General features: G+C 42.0%; 1 protein-coding gene across 1 annotated transcript; it reads left to right on the top strand.

Moving 5' to 3' along the window:
* Positions 1–2,716: 2,716 nt before the first annotated feature.
* Positions 2,717–3,418, top strand: LOC105696110. The gene has a single exon (XM_012418299.1). It carries the CDS (start codon positions 2,717–2,719, stop codon positions 3,416–3,418), a length of 702 nt encoding a protein of 233 aa, XP_012273722.1.
* The last annotated feature ends 19,541 nt before the right edge of the window (positions 3,419–22,959 follow it).

Genomic DNA, 22,959 nt, shown 5'->3' with positions numbered 1-22,959 from the left:
TTTTACAAGTTGCTTGAAAACGAAAGCATAGAGTTAGGAGGAGAACTACCGAAATTGCGCAATACTAACGTAGGTTGGATTGTGTGTGTGTGTGTGTGTGTGTGTGTGTGGGGGGGGGTGCCCTCGGAAGGTTCAGCTTAGCATGCCAGCGAAACACCTTGACTGTGTTGAAATGTTCAGTGGAGCACTTCGACAATTTGAACAAGAATGTAGAACAATTCTAGTAGTTAGAAGGATGCGAGTCCGGCGTGGGACAGGAGCTATCAAGCGGCGAGCTGGAGTTCGAAAACTGCTTTACAAATACGATATATCGAGATAAGACGGGGCGTTTCGTAGTACGACTACCGTTTCGCGACAATATTGGCAAGCTGGAGGATACTCGAGAAATAGCCTGCAAACCCTTATTCCAGATCGAAACACGATTCAAGAGGGTAGAGTTATTGTGAGATAGGTATATAGAACTTATGCACAACTATTCGGAGTTAGGCGACATGTCGTTAGTTCCGAAGGAGTTACAGGTAAACCGGCCGATGGTATATTTACCATACCATCCTGTAGTTAAGGAGTCGAGTGTGACCACGAAGTTGCGCGTGGCGTTCGACGCGTCTGCCAAGACTAGGTCCGGAAGGTCTTTATATGACTGCCTTTTAGTAGGTTCTAATTTGCAAGACAATCTAGCTGATATTGTGATGCATTTCAGAATTCACAACGTTGTAATTACGGGAGATTTGAGGAGAATGTATAGGCAAACTCTAGTTCATCCGGAAAATCGCGATTCTCAACGCATTTTGTGGCGTTTTTCTTCGACCGAACTAATAAGGAAGTACAGGTTGAATACGCTGACATATGGAACAGCGTGTGCATCCTTTTTAGCTTTACGGTGCCCGCCGGAACTGGCCGAAACGGAGAGGCGCAAACATTCACTAGTCGCCGAGATTGTGCTGAACGATTTTTATATGGACGATGTCTTGCGTGAAGTTGGTAGATGACGTGAGGGTTCTGCGAGACCAGCTAATCCGATTGATGGACGCTGGAGGATTCGAGATACATAAGTTATGCTCAAATTGTCCAGAAATGTTGGAGTATGGGCCGCTTAAAGCAAAGGAGTCGGTGTTGCAATTCAATTTGAAGGCCAACGATGTGATTAAAACACGAGCGGGAATGGTGCCCAGGAGACGATCAATTCAAATTTACGATCCAGACAAGCGAGATAGTGGAAACCAAAAGGCAAGTGCTGTCTGAGATATCAAAGATATTTGATCCCTAGGGATTGCTAGGATCTATTATCACTGTAGCTAAATTGATTATGCAAGAAACGTGGAACCTGGGAACGAGCTGCGATGAAGTGCTCTCTTCGCACCTCTCGGATAAGTGGAAACAGTTTCAGCAGGACCTTAGGGTCGCCGGTACCTTGCGATTACCAAGACGGGTAATTCCATTCGACGAGTCGAGTAGCATCGGATCGTCGCAAAATCCGTACACGGATTTTGTGACGCGTTGGAGGACGCGTACGGGGCTTGCGTGTATATCCAAGCAACGGATCATGAACGCAATACCAAATGTAGTTTATCGTGTTCAAAATCTGAGGTAGCGCCTATTAAGAAGGTATACGGATTTTGCGACGTGTTGGAGGACGCGTACGGGGCGTGCGTGTACGTCCAAGCAACAGATCATGAACGCAATACGAAATCTAGTTTATCGTGTTCAAAATCTGAGGTAGCGCCTATTAAGAAGGTATCGATACCTCGATTGGAATTATGCAGTGCGTTGCTAGTAGCCAAATTGTTAAACCATGTCAAGAATGTGTTGCCGCTTCGACTGATTGGGATTCGGATTTGGATCGATTCCATGGTGGCACTTCACTGGAATCGTGGCGATGTATCACGATGGGAAACATTTGTATCGAACCGAGTATCGCAAATTATAGAACTTTTGACCGCAGAGCAATGGAGCCATGTCAAGGGTGGAGAGAATCCTACGGATTTAATATTCCAAGCAGCAAGACTGCAGTAACTAAAGGATTGCAAGTTGTGGTGGTCGGGCCCGGGCTAGTTATCCAATTCACCAGACGAGGTGAGTGATGTTATAGTGGTGGATACCGAACAAGTATTAAGGGCTGTGAGTTCAGAAGAAAGGAAGAGAGCTCAAGGGTGTTTAGTCGTTGCTGGCGGAGCACAGTTATGGCAAACTCTGATCGACAAATATTCCGCCCTGGTCAAAATTGAACAAATTTTGGCATACTGCGTGAGGTTTGTATCAAACTGCAGGAGCTCGCGATAACAACGAGTTGTGTACGGGTCTGACGTCGGTCGAATTACAAGTTACGAGGAGGTGTTTACAGAAACATGCTCGAGTTATCCATTTCGAGGAAGATATAACGGAAATCCGACAACAAGGAAGAGTACGACTCTCGAGAAAAATTAGCAATTTGAGTTTCTTTTTGGACGAGGCAGGACTCCTCAGGGTGGGTAGCAGGCTACAACAGGCCTAGCTGACATTTGGACGCACACACCCTATTCTCTTGCCGCACGCAAGCAAGGTTGCAAAATTATTATTGAAACAAGAGCATACTCGATTGTTACGCGCGCGACAACAATTGTTGTTGGCATCTATCGGACAATATTATTGGCCCTTGAGAGGACGAGATGTGGCACGCCGAACGTGTCACCAATGTATTATTTGCTTTAAGAACCACCCAAGGAAATTATTCCAAGCGATGGGGTCACTTCCAAGAGATCGAGTGATGGCCAATCGAGCGTTTTTCAACACGGGGGTTGATTTTGCTGGACCGATAGTCACCTTGGTAAATAAGGTACAAGGACGTAAGAACAACAAAACACACGTAGCGTTATACGTTTGCTTCGCTACGAAAGTTATTAATTTGGAGCTCACAAGTGAGCTAACTTCTGCTGCCTTTAGAGCTACCCTGAGAAGATTTGTTGGCCGACGAGGTAATCCACAGAAAATATATAATAACAACGGAACAAACATCGTGGGAGAAAATCGAGAATTGACTAAGATGTACAAGTTGGTCATGGCCGAAGTACGCACGATCAGTGATGACGTTTTGGCACACCAAAGGATACAATGGATCTTCATACCCCGTGGCTCGCCTCACATGGGTGGTCTCTGGGAGGCGGGAGTGAAGTCGTGCAAGCACCACTTGAAACGAACGATGGGAAATAAGCTTTTGATAGACGAGGAACTCAGCCTCGTACTAGTTCAGATAGAAGCGTATTTGAACTCAAGGCCGCTGTGTCAATTATCAAACAACCCTACTGATTTACAACCCTTGACGCCAGTACATTTTCTGGTAGGAGAGGCTCTTACTGGCATTCCGAAGGTTGACTTACAGGACGTCAGTATTAATAGACTATTGAGATCGCAACTATTACAACGAATGGTGCAAGAATTTTGAAAACGTTGATCCACAGTGTTCCTTCGCGAAGAGTATTCAACGAAGCAGTGTGCTTAAGGAAATGTATTATCCCAAAAAACATTCTCCGGAAAAATCCTTCTCTAGTTTCTGACCGTACTTCTAACCCATCGAATCGTCTTCATTCTCCGAACCCTTAAATGGAGTTTTTTAGCGTCGCGTCGTTGCGGGCCATTGTCGGATCTCTGGCAATAGTGACCACCTACGGTGAGGCCATGTGCACTCCACCTTTTTGGGTTTTTCCGGAGCAAAAATAACCGAAGTGGTCCTTGGCTTTTCGAGTGGTCCCTTGACTCAAGCGTGTATTTCGACAACCAATGAGCGTTCAAATTTTTGAATCTAGGCGTCTGCATGCAGAGGACCACGAACTAATCCCATTTCTTTAGAAAATAAGCGACACGCCTCCGCAACAGCGCTAAAATCTCTTGTTCAAGAGAGACAATTCAGAATCAAAAAATCAATCGAACGGTTAACATTGAAACCGAACGAAGATCGAACCTAACGTGCAAAGTCGAATTCGTTAATCATCCTATCTCAATCATCGTAAAAACTCATGATCCGTGAGGACATTTACACAAACTTGCCCCGAGGTACGCAATCTCTCCCTGGTTCTCATTCGTTCAAATTAAAATAGTGTGGTTCGGCATACTCTCGTGTGCATGGCCACGACACACAGAATACGTGCCCGCGATGTAGAAGAAGGTCAAATGGAAGACCTCGCAAGAAAATCTGGCTATCAACGACTCGTCATGATTCAAGACGAAAACCTCCCCCCCCCTGAAATGGTGGATCGGTCAAGTGATAGAGCTTCATCCGGGGAAGGATGATCTAGTGCGAGTGGTTACCTTACGAACTGCGAATGGTAGTGTTAAGCGAGCGGTAGCGAGGCTGTGTAAATTGCCTGTTATCGACGCAAGCGAAAATTGATGCTCAGCAATCAGTTTTGCAGGGTGGAATGCAAGCGCGCGAAACTAGGGGTCTCAAGAGCGAGCGGAGTTTTTTGAACGCGCCGTATGACCGACCAATGGCAGCCGTTGGTGTCGGCCAATCAGCGCGCGCTGATGCAATAACGCGTAACAAAAACGTTTTGGGAGAGAGAGCCGCATGGCGAAGCGAAATTAACAAAATAAATTCACTGTACTAGTAAGAGATTTTATCTGTCAAGTTTGAACAATAAAGTCTTGAAACTGAGAGACAACTTGAGTATTGAAAATGGCTTTATCACTAAAATGGTTATAGATGAATTTTATTTTATCGACGTAGATTAAATTTCTCAGCGTCTTTCATCCGACATTAAGTCGACCCCACAGAAACTCTTTGACATACAGCGTCAAAAGCATGGCCGCATTAGAACGCGCCGAATAGGCATCGACTGGTCGTTGCCGGCAGCTGTGCGCCGAAGTAGGTAACGATTTTTCTGCCGAGTTTAGGGTCATTTCTTTCTCTTCGCTGAAATCTACATTAATATTAGTTTATCCAGAATGTCTTTTGCAGAAAAATTACAAGACCAACGACCATGAAACTCGGGACTGTCGGTACAGTAGTAACCGATGAGTTATGTAGTTATTTATTTTATTATATTTGTTACAATGAGCTTATAAGTTACAATCGTTTCTCTCCCCTTTGAGAGGGCTGTTTACAACCGAGAATTTCACTCCATCGCTCAATTAAAAAAGACAACACTCGATCCAACTATCACTGTCTCAGGAAGCAGAGTACGTCTCGAGTCGCAATATACAGGTCCACAACACGTCCGGAGTAGGTCCATAGGCTCGAAGCGAGTCCGTAGGACGTCAGAATCGGTGCCTCGATGTATCAAAGATCCACAATAGCCACGTATATGTCCAGAAAACGGGCTTTCAGCGCCCGCGCCGTAAGGGCGCTCACCACTCCAGCGATTTTGCAGGGCCTCACGAGGACAACGATTCCGAATGTATTTCTAAACCTATCGAGCTTAACTAGTGCTCATATTGAAGATGAAATGTTGACATGTGTTTATATGGGAGCGATTTTCGATAAGTGGTGATTTTCATATAAAAAAGTGCAACGACATAATTTCAATGCCCTTTTACCTAGGAAGGAGGTGAAAATCGCTCCCATATAAACACACATCAACATTTTATCTTTAAAACGAGCACTCGTTGAGCTCAATCGGTTGAGAAACACGTTCAAAATCGTTGTCCCCGTGGAGCACCTTTGTCAGGATTTTCGCGATTTTCGCGAGGAATTTGGGCATTCCTTAGCAACCGCTGCCGACTCTAGGCGGAGCGTCCAACTGGCGTGTGCGTGCGGCTGGGGGTCACACACGTTTTGGCGCCTAGTCCAGAGGCGTCTAGCCGTTTTGTGAGTCCTATACGTGCAAAATACGCACACATTTTTCGCCCGTTGCTAAACACCGCCCATTGTGCGTCGCGTCTCACTCATCCGAGCGAGAAAGTATGTTTTGGTTACCTCCCACCGAATTCGATGCTAATGCCATCTAGGGGTGGAGGTTATCGTCCCCACTTTGGTGGTGAACGCCGTTAATCTCAAATCTTATTGTTAGTCCTAGTCGCGGCGGTCTTGCGGGCAACGCGTCCACCGTAGATCTGCAACAATTCCGAATTTTTGGATTTTGAGTCCCTAGCTCGTCAACGGAATATCCGTATGACGTTTACAGAAGGTACGTTCGTCGAGATGAAATTTCGAACTTAAAAAATTTTGCGCCAGCAATCAGGCAGTAAATACGAAATTAATTTTGCCTATGGGTTCGACTCTATCCCAAGATTCCCCGTGCATATATTTTTTTTCCAGCAACGTTATTTTACCTTACCAACCGGACAATATCCATACTATGACTCGATACCGAGTAATCGGAATTAAAATATTAAGTATAATCTATACGTCCATTGACGTCAGAAATTCCCAATGAAGAATACGCAAAGTTATGGTACGCGTTTCCATATTTTAGGTATTTCAAAATGAACACCCAGCAAGTAATGGACGCGATTTCTAACAAAAAGTGAATAAAAGAGCAAACGACATTTTTCAGAAGTACATTATTTGCATGATACAAGTTTTTCAGATGAAACTAATCGGAACCCCAGTTTGGACAACCGCGAGTGTACGTTCATTGATACGTACATTGTTTCGAGCGCGCGGTCGAGTTCGGTTATTCACGCTGGATGCTGTACGCGCGGTTCACGGATTCTCAACGATGTGAACAATTTGTATATTTAGAAAACATAATGCAAGCTGGGACTTTAGAAAAATTATGGTTGCACTCTTATTCTGTCATATTTTCCTAGGAATCACATATGGTCCTAGTTTCCTGGACGTTCGTTCCATGACCCCCTGTACATATACATGTAAAATTGATTAAATCAAAATTCAATTAAACATAGTATAATAAATATATGAAAAGGGATCTGTGTCCCATAGAAGTACAGCAGCTCAGTGGTCAACACTCCAGGCATGTTCAAACGAGTCATGAGTTCAAATTCTAGTTCCGGAGTTAAATAAAAAATCATGGACATTCGGGCCCATCGAAGATCGACTGCAAACCTACTGTAGACTAAAATTTTGGAGTCCCAACAGGTCTGCTGCAGACCTGCTGACACGGGATTCGCTATAGACTCAGACTTGTCAAATTTTCTACCCTTCCCGCCGTAGACTCGTTACAGACTCTAACTTGAAGCCTTCTGACTCGTTGCAAATCTACTGTAGACGCGACCCATACTAGTCTGCATCAAGTTCGCACGGACTTTATAAAATCGGTCAAAAATGTCGACTCGGGAAAAGTATCCAATGGGGATCGAACCTGCACCGCTCTAGCACTCACAGACGTTAGATTGCTTAGTCCACTAACAATTAAAGTACCTTAGAGTAATAAGGCCCGCCATAACTTAGGATTTGTAAAAACAAAAATATTAAATATTTTGGGCAGGGGAAATGAGCTGAGTTTACATGAACAATGTTTATTTCAGTTACAAAATATAAAACTAAAATATCATTCTTAACAAAAACGTAATTAAAAAAATTGGAGAGTGGTGTAACCGGGTATTGTTACCCACGCGTGTGGGTAATAAGGCCCACAGACATCGGTGGTAAGATGCGCATTAATTTGCCCAGTTAAAGCACATTATGTCGTCAAGATCCTTGAATATTGTCTTCTAGAATTCTTCGTAAAGCCATTTCTTACACAGGGCACATTGCCGCATATCGGTAACTCTATTTTCTTGTTACAACCTGCGGTACCAATTCTCCGTCTTCATTGAGGTGCCGGGATTCGTTATTCTTAAGGTATTTTGCTGAATTTCTGTTGCGATGTTGTATTTACTGCAACTAGTCACAGTTTCTTGTCCTTTTCGAGAAAAACCTTTGGTTGCGCTATGTTGCACTATGCCAGGCCTTATTACTCGAACGGTGCAATTTACAGGTTTAAGTAATAATCTCTAGAACAACAAAACTTTTCAACAAAACTGTTCTTTGCACTGCACGCCAGAAAGCGAACAGCTCCTAGTAGTTCTGATTAATTGTTTTTAAACCAGATTTCTACTGGGATTCGCGTTACGTTGTTCTAGTTGAGAATCGAGGACTTCCTTCGTTCGTTGTAAAAAGCAGAGTGTCCTTTTTGACGTCACGCAAGGACTCGCGGTGCCTCAGAAAATGTTGCCGCGTTATGGAAGGGATACAAATTTTTTCTAAGTTTTATGTAATTGGTTCGTTGGCGGAGATGCCCAAAAATGTCGCCTCCCACGACCTCGGCAGCGAGGATAGCACAAGGGTAGTCAGGTTGAGTACAGCCTGACCGTGCCTTTGTAAGATCACGTACCGTCCGAGGGTATTTTTTATGGTCTTGTTTACCCAACCCTTCGCGAAAGTTCGGTTCCTTCGCACAAAGGCAAACAACATTTGGCGGCGAAATGCACACCGTGAGAATGCGGAGAAAGTCAAAATTCCCAGAATGGTACGAGATTCGTGAAGTTATAACTATGTACTCTAATTACTACAAGCATTTTTCTTACGGACGTAACAAAAACTAATATTACGGTATGTGGCGAAAGATAAAAGGTACTACGTACTTGCTGGAAAGAGTAGTACTTCACAAAAATTTGTGTCAAGAAGCTTGAACGCGATAACCAAGTTTTATAAATTTCACTCGGGAATATTGCTTATCGACCTCAGTTTACCATTGAATGAGTTACAAGTACGGATCTCTGTCCGTGTGTACCGTGTGTACCGTGTGTACCGTGTGTACCGTGTGTACCGTGTGTACCGTGTGTACCGTGTGTACCGTGTGTACCGTGTGTACCGTGTGTTCCGTGTGTTCCGTGTGTACCGGGTCGGTGTCGATCGTGGAGGTGAGCCGCGGGTGGAGAGGGGAGAATGAGAAGGAAATTTGAAGACGAGGAGATCGGTGTGAGAACTGATAACGAGACGACGAAAGATGCACCGTTCATGGAATATACCAGGAGGGATCAGGCTGGATTATTGGAACCCTAGTCCTAAAAGGAGGGCCTGACACTAAAAGGGGAGTTGGCGATACCTAAGGGTCTGGAGTAAGGATGTTCCGATCTTGATAAAATATCGATACCCTGTATCGATACGGACTGTAAAAGAAATTATCGGTACAGGGTAATATCGTATTTCAAAGTATCTATACTCTAAAATATCATATTCTTAGCCCGGAGGACCCATTCCCGGCAGGTTCTCATTGGCCCCTATGGGAAAACGGACCGAAAAACGCCAAACCACGGGACCACTCCAGGGATGAGTACCAAAATATTCCTCCTCACAGATAGAAATATTCTCTCCGCCTTTCTTGTTCTTTTTTTGAGAACCACGACTGAAGGGCTAATTTAGATGGGATCATTTCACGATAGCATAATTTCCACACGCGTGCTTCCTTTGCGGGCTTCCCAAAGGAATTCCGTCGCTCTTGCATGTAAAATGGTGCACCGTCATTTATGTTGAGACACGTACCAACTCATCAGTGTAACCTAAACTTTATAGCCTGGCGACCTAAATTTTGTAACTCGGAAACAAGTTTTACTCCGTGGTCTTAACATTACGGCAGTTAACCTATAAGACATAGATTAGCTGATCGAAAGTATAAACGTGATTTATCGTGAGGAAATAAAATTGGGTATGTAAATGTTCACAAGTTAATCTAAATTGATCTGAAATTTCAAGTGTAATGTTGGGATATGAAAATATGCTCAACGAGAACCGACATCGATGAGCAAATTTTCATACTTTCAACATAACATCGATACTTACTTGTGTTGAACATATTTTCGTAATTTCGACAATTTAAAATTTCATTATAAAATTTAAATTAATGTGCAGTTACATACTCAGTAAAACAACATTTGTTTATCGATCGATGGTTTTGGTAAATACAAATTCTTTATGATGAAGAAATTTTCATATTACTTTCAATTATAAAAAAACGACAGTTCACCTATCTTGCAGATTTTTAAGATGAATTTGAAGATTTTACCGGTTATCAAGATAAATTTGATCTTACAGGTTATTAAGATGAGTTAGAAAGACTATATGTTATTAGGATGAATGTGAAGATGTATATACACGGCACTATAAGATTTCCTATTTTATCATGGTAGGAATCATGAAGACGATGTTATCTTTCTGGTACGCCTAGATACTATTATTACTCTATTATAGAAACACGAGAATACAATTAACAGTTCTTCAAATGGTCTGATAAAAAAAAAACTAATAAAAATGAAACTTCAATAATACAATTTACATGCAACTCAGACTAAACAGACTCATTATTAGGAACGTGTAGCCTGATAGGGAGCACTGTTTCATAGATCGATCAACAGTTTACGTTAATTTGAATGGAAACAACGATTTACTTTAACGTACAGTGGCAATTGTATTCATACATTTGTTTAATTGTGTGTAAATAATCCGTTGAGATGGAATTGTTAATTGGTTACGTTTAAATCACATCAAAGTGAACACTTTGAAGACAAGCCAAATGTTCAGCCAGGGCTTTTAAATTTATCGACGGAACTACTACACGTTCTTCGTATACCATGGCAAGTTTTGTGATTTACACGCCGGCAACTACTACGAACTGCTCTTCAGGGTCGAGGTAGTATATTTATTACCGCCGTGGAAAAACGATCTCTCGTAAATCGACTTCACAGATAACCGGCGATATTTGGAGATGTCCGTTTTAGAGTCTAGCCATTATTCGATAAGCGAGACAACTTACTGGATAGTAACTTTCGCTGTCCCCGGTAAGTATCATGGGATATACAATTAGTTGAATCAAAGGCTAGATAGAGGCATGGCTCGACGAGACACTTTACCAGAGACAAAATCTCCACTGTAAGCAAGCAATAGACGCTGAATACGGCGCACACACAGAAAAGTGCATTATATAGCTTAACGAAAATATTTTTTGTTCAGACCAGTACGTCAAGACCTAAATGTATACATTTGCAGTAATATGGGAACTCAGGAGGCTATGTATATAAGAATTACTTAAAATTGAAAAGTAATTACTCATTTGTCGTTTTTACAGTATAAGTAAGACAATTTTGTTCTTACTGCAAATTTATCGATTGTTTGACAATATAAAATAACGAATACTATTATGTTATATTTGTGTACCGATGTTAAGTTAAACTAGTGGCTTTTCACCATCGCAATCGCAGTGGATATTACCGTTAATGCACATCGGATACCTTTTGCAAAAAATTAAAGACGCTTAACGAAGAAATTAGTGACAATTTAAAGAATGTCTTCTGCTTTAACTCTGTTCATTTTTAGTTATTTTTACTCTGCCCTCGATTTCGCTGCGCTAGAATCAGCGTCCGCACTAACTATAAAAAGAAAAGCTGTGGTTACCAAAGTTATTTATCGATATCTGATTTTTTTCTTTAACAAATTTCAGTCATTGAAGTTAATAAATCAATCGAAAGGAAACGCGCAACTCCGCGGAACTTTTTTGTTATCGAGATTCAAGTTCATTTCTGGACGAAATAATCGCACAATTGCGGTACTTAACAAGCTCGTCGTTAGATCGATGATAAATTAATATAATGAATAATTCTTAACGTAATACGAAAAGGAATATCTATTGCTACGGAATCCATGCCGACAAGTCACTTACGATATGTATTAGTAAAAATAGCGTGTTTACTTAGGTGTATCTGCGCGTAACCTATGCCGGCCAAGAAATTACCGAACTAATTGATGACTTTCAGATCTTTACCTTGGGATGCTATCATCAATATAACAAAGCTATATGCAGAATTTAGAACTACGATTATTATATTATTTTCCTAAATGCTTTGGTTTTGATTTTGTAAAAACTCGAAAATTGATTTTTGTCAAGCTAGTTCATATATTTGTCCGTGTGGGCGACGGCTCAACGACTGAGCTATTACACTCGAAGTATCTCATAGTAGCAGCTCCGAAACAGATATTTATTGAATGGTTCCAGATTGACAAATGATAAGAAATACATGTATATTACTTTTAAGCATCCCGAGTCGATTCCAAGGTACCGCCGAGTGTATAGTAGACGTAAAATACTCGTATATCGATTACTATTTAATATATGTAAAGTATATACACATTGTGACGTGGCATTTTGGTGCACGCGTCACAAGGCCGATAATTTTGCTACCTTGGAATCATTTTGAGTGGCTAGTTCGGTGGTAAGACCCCGTGCCGATGGGAGAATCTGTCTTTATTTTGAGCAATAATTGAAGAATTGTTTTTCAGTATTAATGCCGCTTAAAAATGAATTATTATCTTGCGTTCTTCGTAGTTATATTTTATGATTCCGGTATTAGCTATCTTTTGCGATCCGATTATTAATTATTTCCTATAAATTAGTTGCGATCAGTAATTAGAATTCGATATAAGAGTCAGGCTGTTCCGAAAAATTGAGAGAAAGGACGACATAGTATACTGCATTTTATTTCGAGTTTTTGTTAGAACCATTGTGTAGGATAGGTAGACGTAGTTAGGTTCAGACAGGTAAGCAACGGCAAGAATGTAAACAACAGACCGGTGAAGGAGAAGTCTTCACGGAAGAGGACCTACGAACAGCCAGCAGGACAGAGCCGCGCGACACCGAGATAATTGTTGCAGAGCCTACGAGGTCCAGGACCGATATGCTCCCGTGAAGCCCTCCATTACCCAATCCAGAGCTGTACCCCGAATCCGAGCGGAGAGGAGGAATTCCACGTCCGGTACATGTCGGATCTCACGTTAGACGCGGAGGGAGGTGCATGAGAGAAACGTAGGCCCACTGCCGCGCTTTGTCGGCCTAGGATGGCCAGGATGGCCAAGCGAGGGAGGCCTCAGCGACCTCTTGTCTCAGACAAGAATTTCTCCCGCGACGATAATCTTCCGAACTTCTCCGCCTGGGACTGCAGGCTAAGATGCGCCTGTGCAGGGTCTTCCTGGAGAATAGAAGAATTCCGAACCTATTGTCTTAAACCTGAAGGTACGGCCATGGAGGACGAGAACCGCGCAGCAAGACTTGACGCGTTGGGATTGCCCGGCGCCGAAGACCTAGGAGGCTCACTGTGTTCCATCCGGACTACCGACCTGCCTAGTCGCAGAAAGTTTAGTGCTGTCTAATTGAGTGTTGCCTAAAAAAGTGTGTCAATGCTATATTGACAATGACCTGAGGAAGCGGGCAACAGTGACGCTGGAGGCTGACGACGTCGTTCCCGTGCAAGTTTAAGGACCTAACAGAGTTATCTTTGATTTAGTTTCGCGAGTAATTGTGATTTCCAAATTAGGGCGGCGAATAGAGTATACCCGAATCGTAGAGTGTCTGCAAGTAAAATTCTTCTGAAACTGTGTGATCAAGTTCTTGAATGACTTTTGAGTAGAATGCTTCGGAGAATCTTAGTTAGAAAAATTCTTATGTGACTTCGTGGTCGAGGCTTGTGTGAATTATTCGCCGGGAATGTGGTAACTTCTTGCGTGGATCTCGAACGTGAGAATGGCTACCTAAAATGCCCTAGGGCGTCGAGTAAAAAACGAATCTACTTATTACTTCTTAGGAATACGTGTGAAAAACCGTGTTAAGTCAGGAAATACTAGATCGTGCTTGTGTGACTATCTTATTGTCGGAGCAGTCGCTCTTAAAGTTTAAGGAAAGATTTAGGAAAATTTTAGGCTGTCTTGAACGTTCCTACCTCTCCCTCACGGAGTCCGCGGTCGAGGAGCACGTGGAGCGGTGCATCAAGTAGGCCTACGTGTTTCGTACGAAAAATTGCTTTGCGTAAAGTAGGGCCAAAATTTTAGTAAATGCGCGAAGCTGCTACCCTCGGTTAGAGTTGTCTCGAAAATAAGAAAAGCTGCCTGAAAATAATTAGGACTTCAAGCTATCAATATCATCAGTTAACTGCGTTGCTATCTTTCGCGGCTGAATCAATAAAGTTAATGTGCGTTTCACGTAATGTCGATATTTCTTCTGCGTTAGTCGGTTAATTTGCGTTATTTTGGTTATTTTGGGTTTCTAGTGAGTCAGTTTGCGTTTACATTACCGTGGAGAATTTGCGTCTAGTAATTGTTTGCCTTAGTTTTGGTTTCCTTTGATAGATTATTTATGGATCCTATCGGTCGTTTATTGTAAGTTCGTGGTTTTAGTGTCGGGTCCCTAATTATGTAAATTTCATTTGATTATTTTATTGTAACTTGTTGAGACGTGGACAATACATGCTACCTTAGTTGCCTCGTAACGATTTAGTTTTCTTTCTTTCTCTCGCACTCTCCTTAATCCGGCGTTTAGAATGAACTCTCCCTCTTTCTGCGGTCGTAAAAGACTTATCTCAGCTAGCCGTGTGCATTTTGGAAAGTTAAGTTCGAAGCCGGTATTCCAGGGGATAAATGAGGCTAGTGGTGGTCCGCGGTTTCGTCGTCCTCGGGTACGGACTGTATGTCGTATCGGGACAATTGGCGCGTCGGCCTGCCGGTCGCCCAACAATTTTGACGGACCCCAATCGGCCTGCAATCCAGTCCCATTTATCTTTACGATCCCGGCGCGATCGCGTGGTCCCGGCGGAAATTGACCGTTCTCACGATCGGGCAGACCGAGCTGGTGGATCTGGAAAGGGGTCGCAAGATATCTATGAACATATATTCTTAATATATTCAAAGGCTAGATGACAGGATATTAAACGTACTATATACATATATCACAGATATCCACACAGGTGTTAATTTACGTCACAGATATTCATTTGATATACATACGTATTTTTAAAAAAGAGAATATGAAATTCATAACACTTTTTGAGCCAAGTCTGTGTAAGAACTTGCTCAGTACAGTTACGCCGATAAATTCTGCTGTTCTTGACACGGAAAGTATTTTTGTCATTGTTGGGATTTGAAACCGGCACTCACGCCTAGGAACCAGTAATGCTGACCATGGTGCTACCAAAGCCTGTGAACGAAAAAAATATTTCTCGGACTTGTGAAGACCGCAACGGTACATCCCTATCGGTGTAAATTATATCTATTGCATCTTGTTGTAAATTTACTCATAAAGAAAACTTGTAAATAATTAAAAAAAATTAATAGTTATTAAAAAAATTATAACAGTATGTAATAAAATCGTCATTTTATTTAGAAATGTACCAGGTGTATAAGCTTAAATCCGCTGTTTTTTAGTCAGAAAAACATGTTTTTTTCAGAGAAAGTGAAAAAAATAATTTATTCAAAGTACTGGCCCTCGCTAGCTACATAATTGTCCCATGTCTTGGGCAATTTGTGGATACCACGCCAAAAAAATTCCTTCTCTTTCGAGGCAAACCACGACAATGGCGGACGTCATCGTAGGAATCGAAGTGTTGCTCAACGAGCGCGTGGCCCATCGACGAAAACAGGTGGTAGTCGGAAGGGGCCAGGTCTGGTGAATAAGGGCATGGGGTAGCACCTCCCAGTTGAGTGTCTCCAAGTAGTTTCGGACCATTTTTGACGTATGCGATGATGTTTTGTCGTGGAGGAAAATCAGGTTGTAATGTCTTTGCTGATAATCCGGTCTTTTTTCACGTAGAGCACGGTGCAATTTGATCAGATATTGGTGGTAGTGGTGGGCATTGACAGTTTCACCCGGTTTCAACAGCTCATAGTATACGATACCCTGCTGATCCCACCAAACGCACAGCGTCGTCTTCCGTCCGAAGAGATTTGGTCTTGCGGACGATTTTGATGGTTGGCCGGGATCAACCCACATTAATCTCAATATAAACTATAAATTTAACGTTTTCCAATAGTTTAGATATGTATATATACGTTATCTGGATTTCTATTATATGTATACTGAAAATATAGACGTCAAAAAGATTTACATATATGAGAGGGACCGAAAAGTAATAAAAATTTCTTCGATTAGCTCATTCATAGTTAGTGAGTACAGTAAAATTTTGATTACTTTGCGGTTCCCCTAATATATTCACAGGATATTTTTATTATGCGTACTATAGATGATGTAAATGATCTATACTTACGTCGTAATTGGTACGTCCACTGTAAGTATATTATACTTCATACGGTGCTCGGTAAAGCATCATAATTTACATAGTGGTTAAAGATCATGATGTATGGCCACCAGCCAAGGAGAACAAAAATAAAATATCAGAGTATGGACGAAATTAACACTTTTATCAAGTTGTAATTCAGATATAAACATTAAATATGTATTCAAAATGTTAGGTTACATGAGGTGTCTTTTAATTTTTCTAAACGGATCAGCGATGTTGATAAACCTTTGGTAGATATCTACAAGAGCTATTATATATTTTGTATGCGTAAAGAAATAAGTATATATCTGTAGATCATAAGTGAATACATAATTTTCATCTACAAAAGCCATAAATATTTATATATGTCGTTCAAATATTTATGATGTATATTCTACAACCATATACATAAAATAGATCCTTATACTTACAAACGATATTTATTTTAGGTGGATAATAGTCGATATGCGTTTGCTATACCTATTAACATAATTTAGATGAGTAATATATGGATATCGTACTTCGTGCGGTGCGTGTGTTGTCACGAAAATAATTATCAGTACTTGGCGTACGACAAAATCAATTTCATTTCCGCCTTCTTCGCACCTCCGTTTCTTATTTTGCACATAATGTCGCACCCTTTACCAAATTTTCCGACCTCTTTGCCTACACTAACAAATAGAAATCTAAAGTTTAACCGAACCGGTCAAATCTTCATCATTAAGTATCGAAAGTCATTCAATCTAGTTTGTCAAAAGGTGAGTGCAAAGAAGTCACGAAGGGAACTGTTCCCGTATGATCGTGTTCGAAGAGAATATGATGAAGGCAGAAAGAGCCTCGTATAAACTATAAGAGGAGAGGAAGAGAAAGGATATCATAAGTCGAAGGACCCTCCCAAAAATTCTATAAATTCCTCCCAGTGACATCTTCTGTTCTTGTTGGATTTTTTACTCTCTTCACTTTTAGTTCTTTTTTTTTTACTTTTCGGGTGAGTGACCAATCATCAATGAAACATGTTTTCTCCCGTGTATCCGAAATCTCTCAATGAATTTGAGATATATTTGCAAGAAAAAATGGACGATCTAAAGCGTTCAGCACCTGTTACATGTATAAGATATTGTTCATTAGTAACAATCGTTTCGCTCCTCTTTGTAATTCACAACCGTGACATTCGTTGTATAGACATTCACATCACTCGACTCGAAAGGACAATACACCCACGTCCCTATTGAGCACAACCCTATTATCGCTTCAGCTTAATAATCGATCCCCAATTATTCCTAACTAATGGCGGGACTTTCCTACGTCGAGCCATAATATTTTGACTGTCGTAAGTAGTTATGCATTGTTCTTCACTTCATCATTATGAATTTTACTCGTGACACCTGGGTCATTGTTCAATGACCTCTTGCTGGATACACTCCGATACCTTCGGTGATGACTGATTAGCCGCGTAAATCTCAGAAAATTCCGATTCTTACTTCGTTTCGATTTCTCCCTCCCCGACTCTGTGGGCCAATCAGGACACGAAAGAATGTCACTGTTCGAAAACCTACTCCACAACAATTGTCCCACATAACCACATATTATTAACCAATGAAAATGCAGAAGTTTAACCTATGTGATCTTAAAAGGACCATGAAAAGTCTCGTCGAATACTCTATTTCAGAGTACTCTACATCAGAAGCATTCTGCCGACAATCACTATTTAAAAATTTGATCTTTAATTAAAGTAAATTTTTATCTCTGAAACTTCTAGTTGAAGTCTCCTTTTACCACCTCGATAGGTTAACGTCAGGGACGAACGTGACATCACCAGCAAATGAACGCAACGAAACAAGTTAACTTAGAGCCTAACATATGGCGGCTCAAATTGTACTTATGCACTGTTTCGATTAATATATCTTCTAACGATTACTCTTGAAGTACTAAATGAATATACCCTTTTTGTATAATACAACACATTGTTTATAACGCTTAAGTTCATTACGCTAAGATTATATTTGTATTCTATACATTGAATGATGATATTGTAACTATTGGACAGAATAAGAACATAGTGTACCACATACAGGAGTAATAAAGGATTATGTTTACTGTAAAATTAATACAAACGCAGACGCGTGTGGACATCCGTACGAGGACTGGCGAACGGAAACGAAAACAAGAACAGTGCGGAAGACGGAACTCGTGGGTTCAAGGCTAAGACATTATGAACGGTGACACTACACTACACGTAGCGCCTTCCGAGGCTAAGGCGCGCGCGTTTGAATGTGCTACACGCCTCCTCAAATAAAGCGTAGGGTCGTCCCGAAAAAGACAACCCATCTTCCATCAGGTCCATACAGTTAAAATGCTTCTCTCTTTCGGGAGGCCTTTGGCCAAACTGTTGGCAGGCATGTCTTGCGTTTGTAGGTACTCCATCTCTATCGGGTCATCTTCAATGGCTTCACGCCCAAAATAGTGTCTAGAGTCAATATATTTAGACCTACAATGGAACACTGGATTCTTTGTCAGCAGCTGCGCCCCCTGGTTATCAATCGCGATTGGAACTCTATTTAAATTGCAGATATCAATCTCTGTAAGGAGTTTCCACAGATAGAGAGCCTCCTCAGTCGCCTCTGTTAATGCCATGTATTTGGCTTCAGTCGAGGATAGAGCAACTGTGCGATTTTTCCTGAATTCCCAACTAACAGCTGTCATGTTTATCGTAGAAATAAAGCCTATGTATGATCTTCGGTCCATGGGACAGCCAGCCCAGTTTGCATCAGCAAATCCATTCATCAATAGTCCATGTCACCCTTTGTGATACGTGATCCTGTAATCTATACTTTGTTTTAGGTATCGCAGTACTCGCTTTGCTGCAGTCCGCTGTTATCTTTCGTCATATGAGTAAGATTGGGCTAGACAACTCACAGCGTAGGCTAGATTGGGCTTCGTAGTTACGACCAAATAATTGAGGGCACCTACGAGTTCTTGATAGGGACTTATCGTGGACTTGTCGTCTTCGTCCTCACCTCTACTTCCCAGATGGGTACTGAGGTTCGTTGGTGTAAGTAGAGGGTTCGGATCTTCTATCCCAAAGCGTCGTATATCATTGACGTACCCGGGCTGCAACATACGAATACAATCTTCAGTCCTTTCTATCTGTATACCGAATCAGCAATGTACATCACCGAGATCCTTAATCACAAAATTCAACAAACCGCTCGCAATATAACGGGCAGGCGTACGGAGAGGGGCGACAGAGAAACGGCGATTTCCAACAAGTAAGCTTTATTATCGACGAATCTAATTCTACCTTAATCCTGTCTTAGCCTACCTTAGTCCTATCTTAACCTATGAGGGGTGACGGGAGTGGCGGTGGCGGCTAGGTCCACCGTGCATTTAGCTGAGACGGTAGCGTTTCTCGCTGGGGATCCTGGGGACGTACCTGGGGTTACTCGGAATCGCTCTGGTCTGCGTAGACTGCTTTTGAAGGAGGGAGCGGTTCGGGTAGCGAGGAAAATCCTGGGGACGTACCTGGGGTTACTCGGAATCGCTCTGGTCTGCGTAGGCGGCTTTTGAAGGAGGGGGCGGTTCGGGAGAAGGTAATGGCGTCATATTCTAGGTGAAACCTGTTGGGCCTCATTTCTTTCGTATCGGAAAACACACTGTTTCCAGCATCGGTTACCTTGGCTAGTAACACCAGACTGCTTCGGAAGTCAGGAACGAGTAATGCATCCTCCAGGCAAATTTTATTGGTAACGTTTCCTACCTTTGCGATGATCCTTTCGGTTTTCATAGCCTTCTCCTCCGTTGACGACTGCGTCGCCAAGCTCAATCTGGCAATGCTTAAGTCGGTGATGTGAAGGAAGCTTCCTTCGCCATTACATAAATGTTACGTACACACACTGATTAAGCACCACTTCTTTTCTTCTGATCAAGCTGTGCACGTCATGAGGTGCCCTGGAGTTAGGGGATCAAGGACGATTCGTGCTCAGCAACAACAACCTTCTCGGTCCGCTGTTTGCTCATAGGTTAGTGAGCATATTAAGTTACTATGAACACGCCATACTTTTGTTTTGTATGAGCTTGACATTTGTCAACAATAATCAGTGCACATCATCAGCAATTTCATACAACATGCATTTTTCCTTTGGTAATCATGTCTAGTTTTTTGACAGAAAAAGAACATATGCGGGAAGCTCTGCTTTTCTGCTTCAATCTGAAGAAATCAGCTGCCGAATCGCATCGAATGCTGGTGGAGGCCTATGGCGACAGTGCTTTATCGGAAACAACGTGCAGAGATTGGTTTCGTCGGTCAAAGATAGCAATTTTGACCTGAGCGACAAGAAGCGTGAAAATCGGCCCAGGAAGGTTGAGGACCATCAATTGCAGATGGCATAATCCGACATGGATTTTTAAACACCCCTGGCACTAAAACGGTTAATGGAGAGACCTCTAAAACATCGAAAAAGAGAGACGAACGCTTTGACCACGAGGGTCCTATGGCGGTCCTTTACCCTTGGCAGAAATTATGACAGCGCGAAGTCTCGCGCGATTCGAGTGCAGGTACGCACGCACCGTTAGCGTAGTCGAATTGATTTATAAATTAATCTAAATCTAATTCTAAGTTATCGCTACGGTATTGTATCGGTCGAGGACGATCCAAATACTGTGGTAGCCAAAACCACACAGATGGTGCAATTGACCACATGGAATTGTAGATGTAATGCTTGCCAATAAGTACTGTATCCATGGGGCTGCGCTTAAAAGGTGCAGTAGTAATCAAGATTTGGAATGGTAATATTAATTAGATGAAGAGGTTATAATGCGCACCGTAAAATGGAAGGTATATCCGGTAGCTGTATCCACATCTATAGTACGGTTTTACACGTTGCAAGGTTATTCGAAACTTGTCTATGTGATTGTAGAAATAATGGTTTGGCACCATTAGTCTTGACAGGACCGCCAGATGGACAAATTTCTCGCAGGTAATGTAGACAGCTCGTTTGCATATTAGACCCGTTACTAATCCTTAATTTTAAGTTACAATGATCGTACCCCTTCCCGAAGAAGAGGGAAAAGGCAAGTGATCATCGAGAAACTACATTTTTGAGCATCAAATGATATTTCACTTTTCAAGGTAGAAATGCATAAGAACACTGGCAGGAACATAAGTATAAGGTACGTAATCATAAAAATCGAATTTTTTATGTTGACGTCAAATTTTTTAATGGATATTCACAACTATGCGCAATGTTGGAACAATTCGTTCCTTGTAGTTACATCGACTAAATGGTGAATTAATCCTTACTATGTTCTTTTTACTAAGTTACGCTGGTTAATATAAGCACCTACCAAGATTGTCCCGTATGTTGCCTTTTAATAGGATTACGTTTACCACAATTGTGGTTTTCCTATCCATTCATTTTTTTCCGTGTAGTTATACTATCAATACATATCCCAAGTATCGTTCGCCGACACTCTTCACGTATTCGTATTCCCCATAAATCTCACCAAAGCGGGTGATTGAAGAGTCGAGGTCATGTCTTTCAATTGCAAATAAATCCATTACGCAGGCGTTCGAGGAAATCGAACGAAATCATATACAATTACCCTGAGCTCGCTGCCCCTCGGCCGTTTGTTCGAAGTCCGTCTGCTCGCAATCTGGTTCCATCCGATTCCAGCCGGACGCCCCACATCTGTTGAAGCGGAGCCTTGCCTTGACCACCCGTTACAGAATGCTTCTGTATCAATACAGGCTCAAACAGTATTTTAATAGTTTCTTGGAAAATGGAAAGTTGTCAAATCCCCAATGGAATACTCTAATGTGCAATAAAATTGCCAAATACAGGATTGTTGTGAATGTTCCCATTTAACAGCGTCCACCCTCAAAGTAGAGACGATGACTTCAACCACTATATGGCATTAGCATCGAATTCGGTAGGAGGTAATCAAAACGTGCTTTCTCGCTCGGATGAGTGACACGTGACGCGCAATGGACGGTGTTTGGTAACAGTCGGAAAATGTGTGCGTTACCTTATACGTATAGGACGCACACAACGGTTAAACGGATCTGAACTAGGTGCCGGATTGTGTGTCGACATGCGGCGCACGCACCCGCCAGTTGGACGTTCCGCCTATGTTCAGCAACGATTGCTAAATTACTCAAGAGAAACCTAAAAATCATGACAAACGAACTCCACGGAGACAAGGATATTGACCGTATTTCTCAATCGATCGAGTTCCACGAGTGTGCCTTTCAAATATAAAACGTTAACGCATGTTTATATGGGAACGATTTTCGATAAAGCACCTCCATCCTTGTCAAAAGAGAGTTCAAATTATGTCGTTGCTTTTTTTGTACGTGAAAATGACCACTTCTCGAATATTGCTCCCTTATAAATACGTGTCAATATTTTATTTTTAAGACAAGCACTCGTTGAACTCGATCGATTGGGAAGAACGCTCAAAATCGTTGAACCTGTGGAGCGGCTTTTTCATGATTTTTGGGTTCCTCGAGAGTAATTTGGACTCCCCTTTGCAAACGTTGCCGAATATAGGCGGAACGTTAAACTGGCGGGTGCGTGCACCGGGTGTCGACACACACTTCCGCGCCTACTCCAGAGCCGTCTAGCCGTTGCGTGCGTCCTATACATGTAAGGTAACGCACGCATTTTTCGACCGTCGCTGTTGCGTACATACATCCTGACACATTAGATTCAACCACATGTTTAATAATCGGATTTCTCAAATTCTCAGGAGTTCAGCCCCAATGCCGAAAACAACTTTCCTTCGCATTTCTTTATCGCTTTACAGCGGTCGTAGCAATTTATTTTAAACGTCGAACCGAGCGACGTATATTGCTCTACGCTTACGGTTTCATTTATTCTCAAAAAACCCTTGGATTTGTTAAATTTCCGGTTTCAAATGGTCCAACTCTAATAAACCCATAAAAAGGTTGACTCCAAGGCGCCCAAGTGTTCGACTACCTAGTGGTACTTGGAATTTTCCGTGCCCGGGCAA

The sequence above is a fragment of the Orussus abietinus genome, unplaced genomic scaffold (genome assembly GCF_000612105.2).
Source record: "Orussus abietinus isolate OABI.00-Male unplaced genomic scaffold, Oabi_2.0 scaffold645, whole genome shotgun sequence".
Classification (NCBI taxonomy): domain Eukaryota; kingdom Metazoa; phylum Arthropoda; class Insecta; order Hymenoptera; family Orussidae; genus Orussus; species Orussus abietinus.
This window is presented reverse-complemented; position numbering and strand designations above follow the sequence as displayed.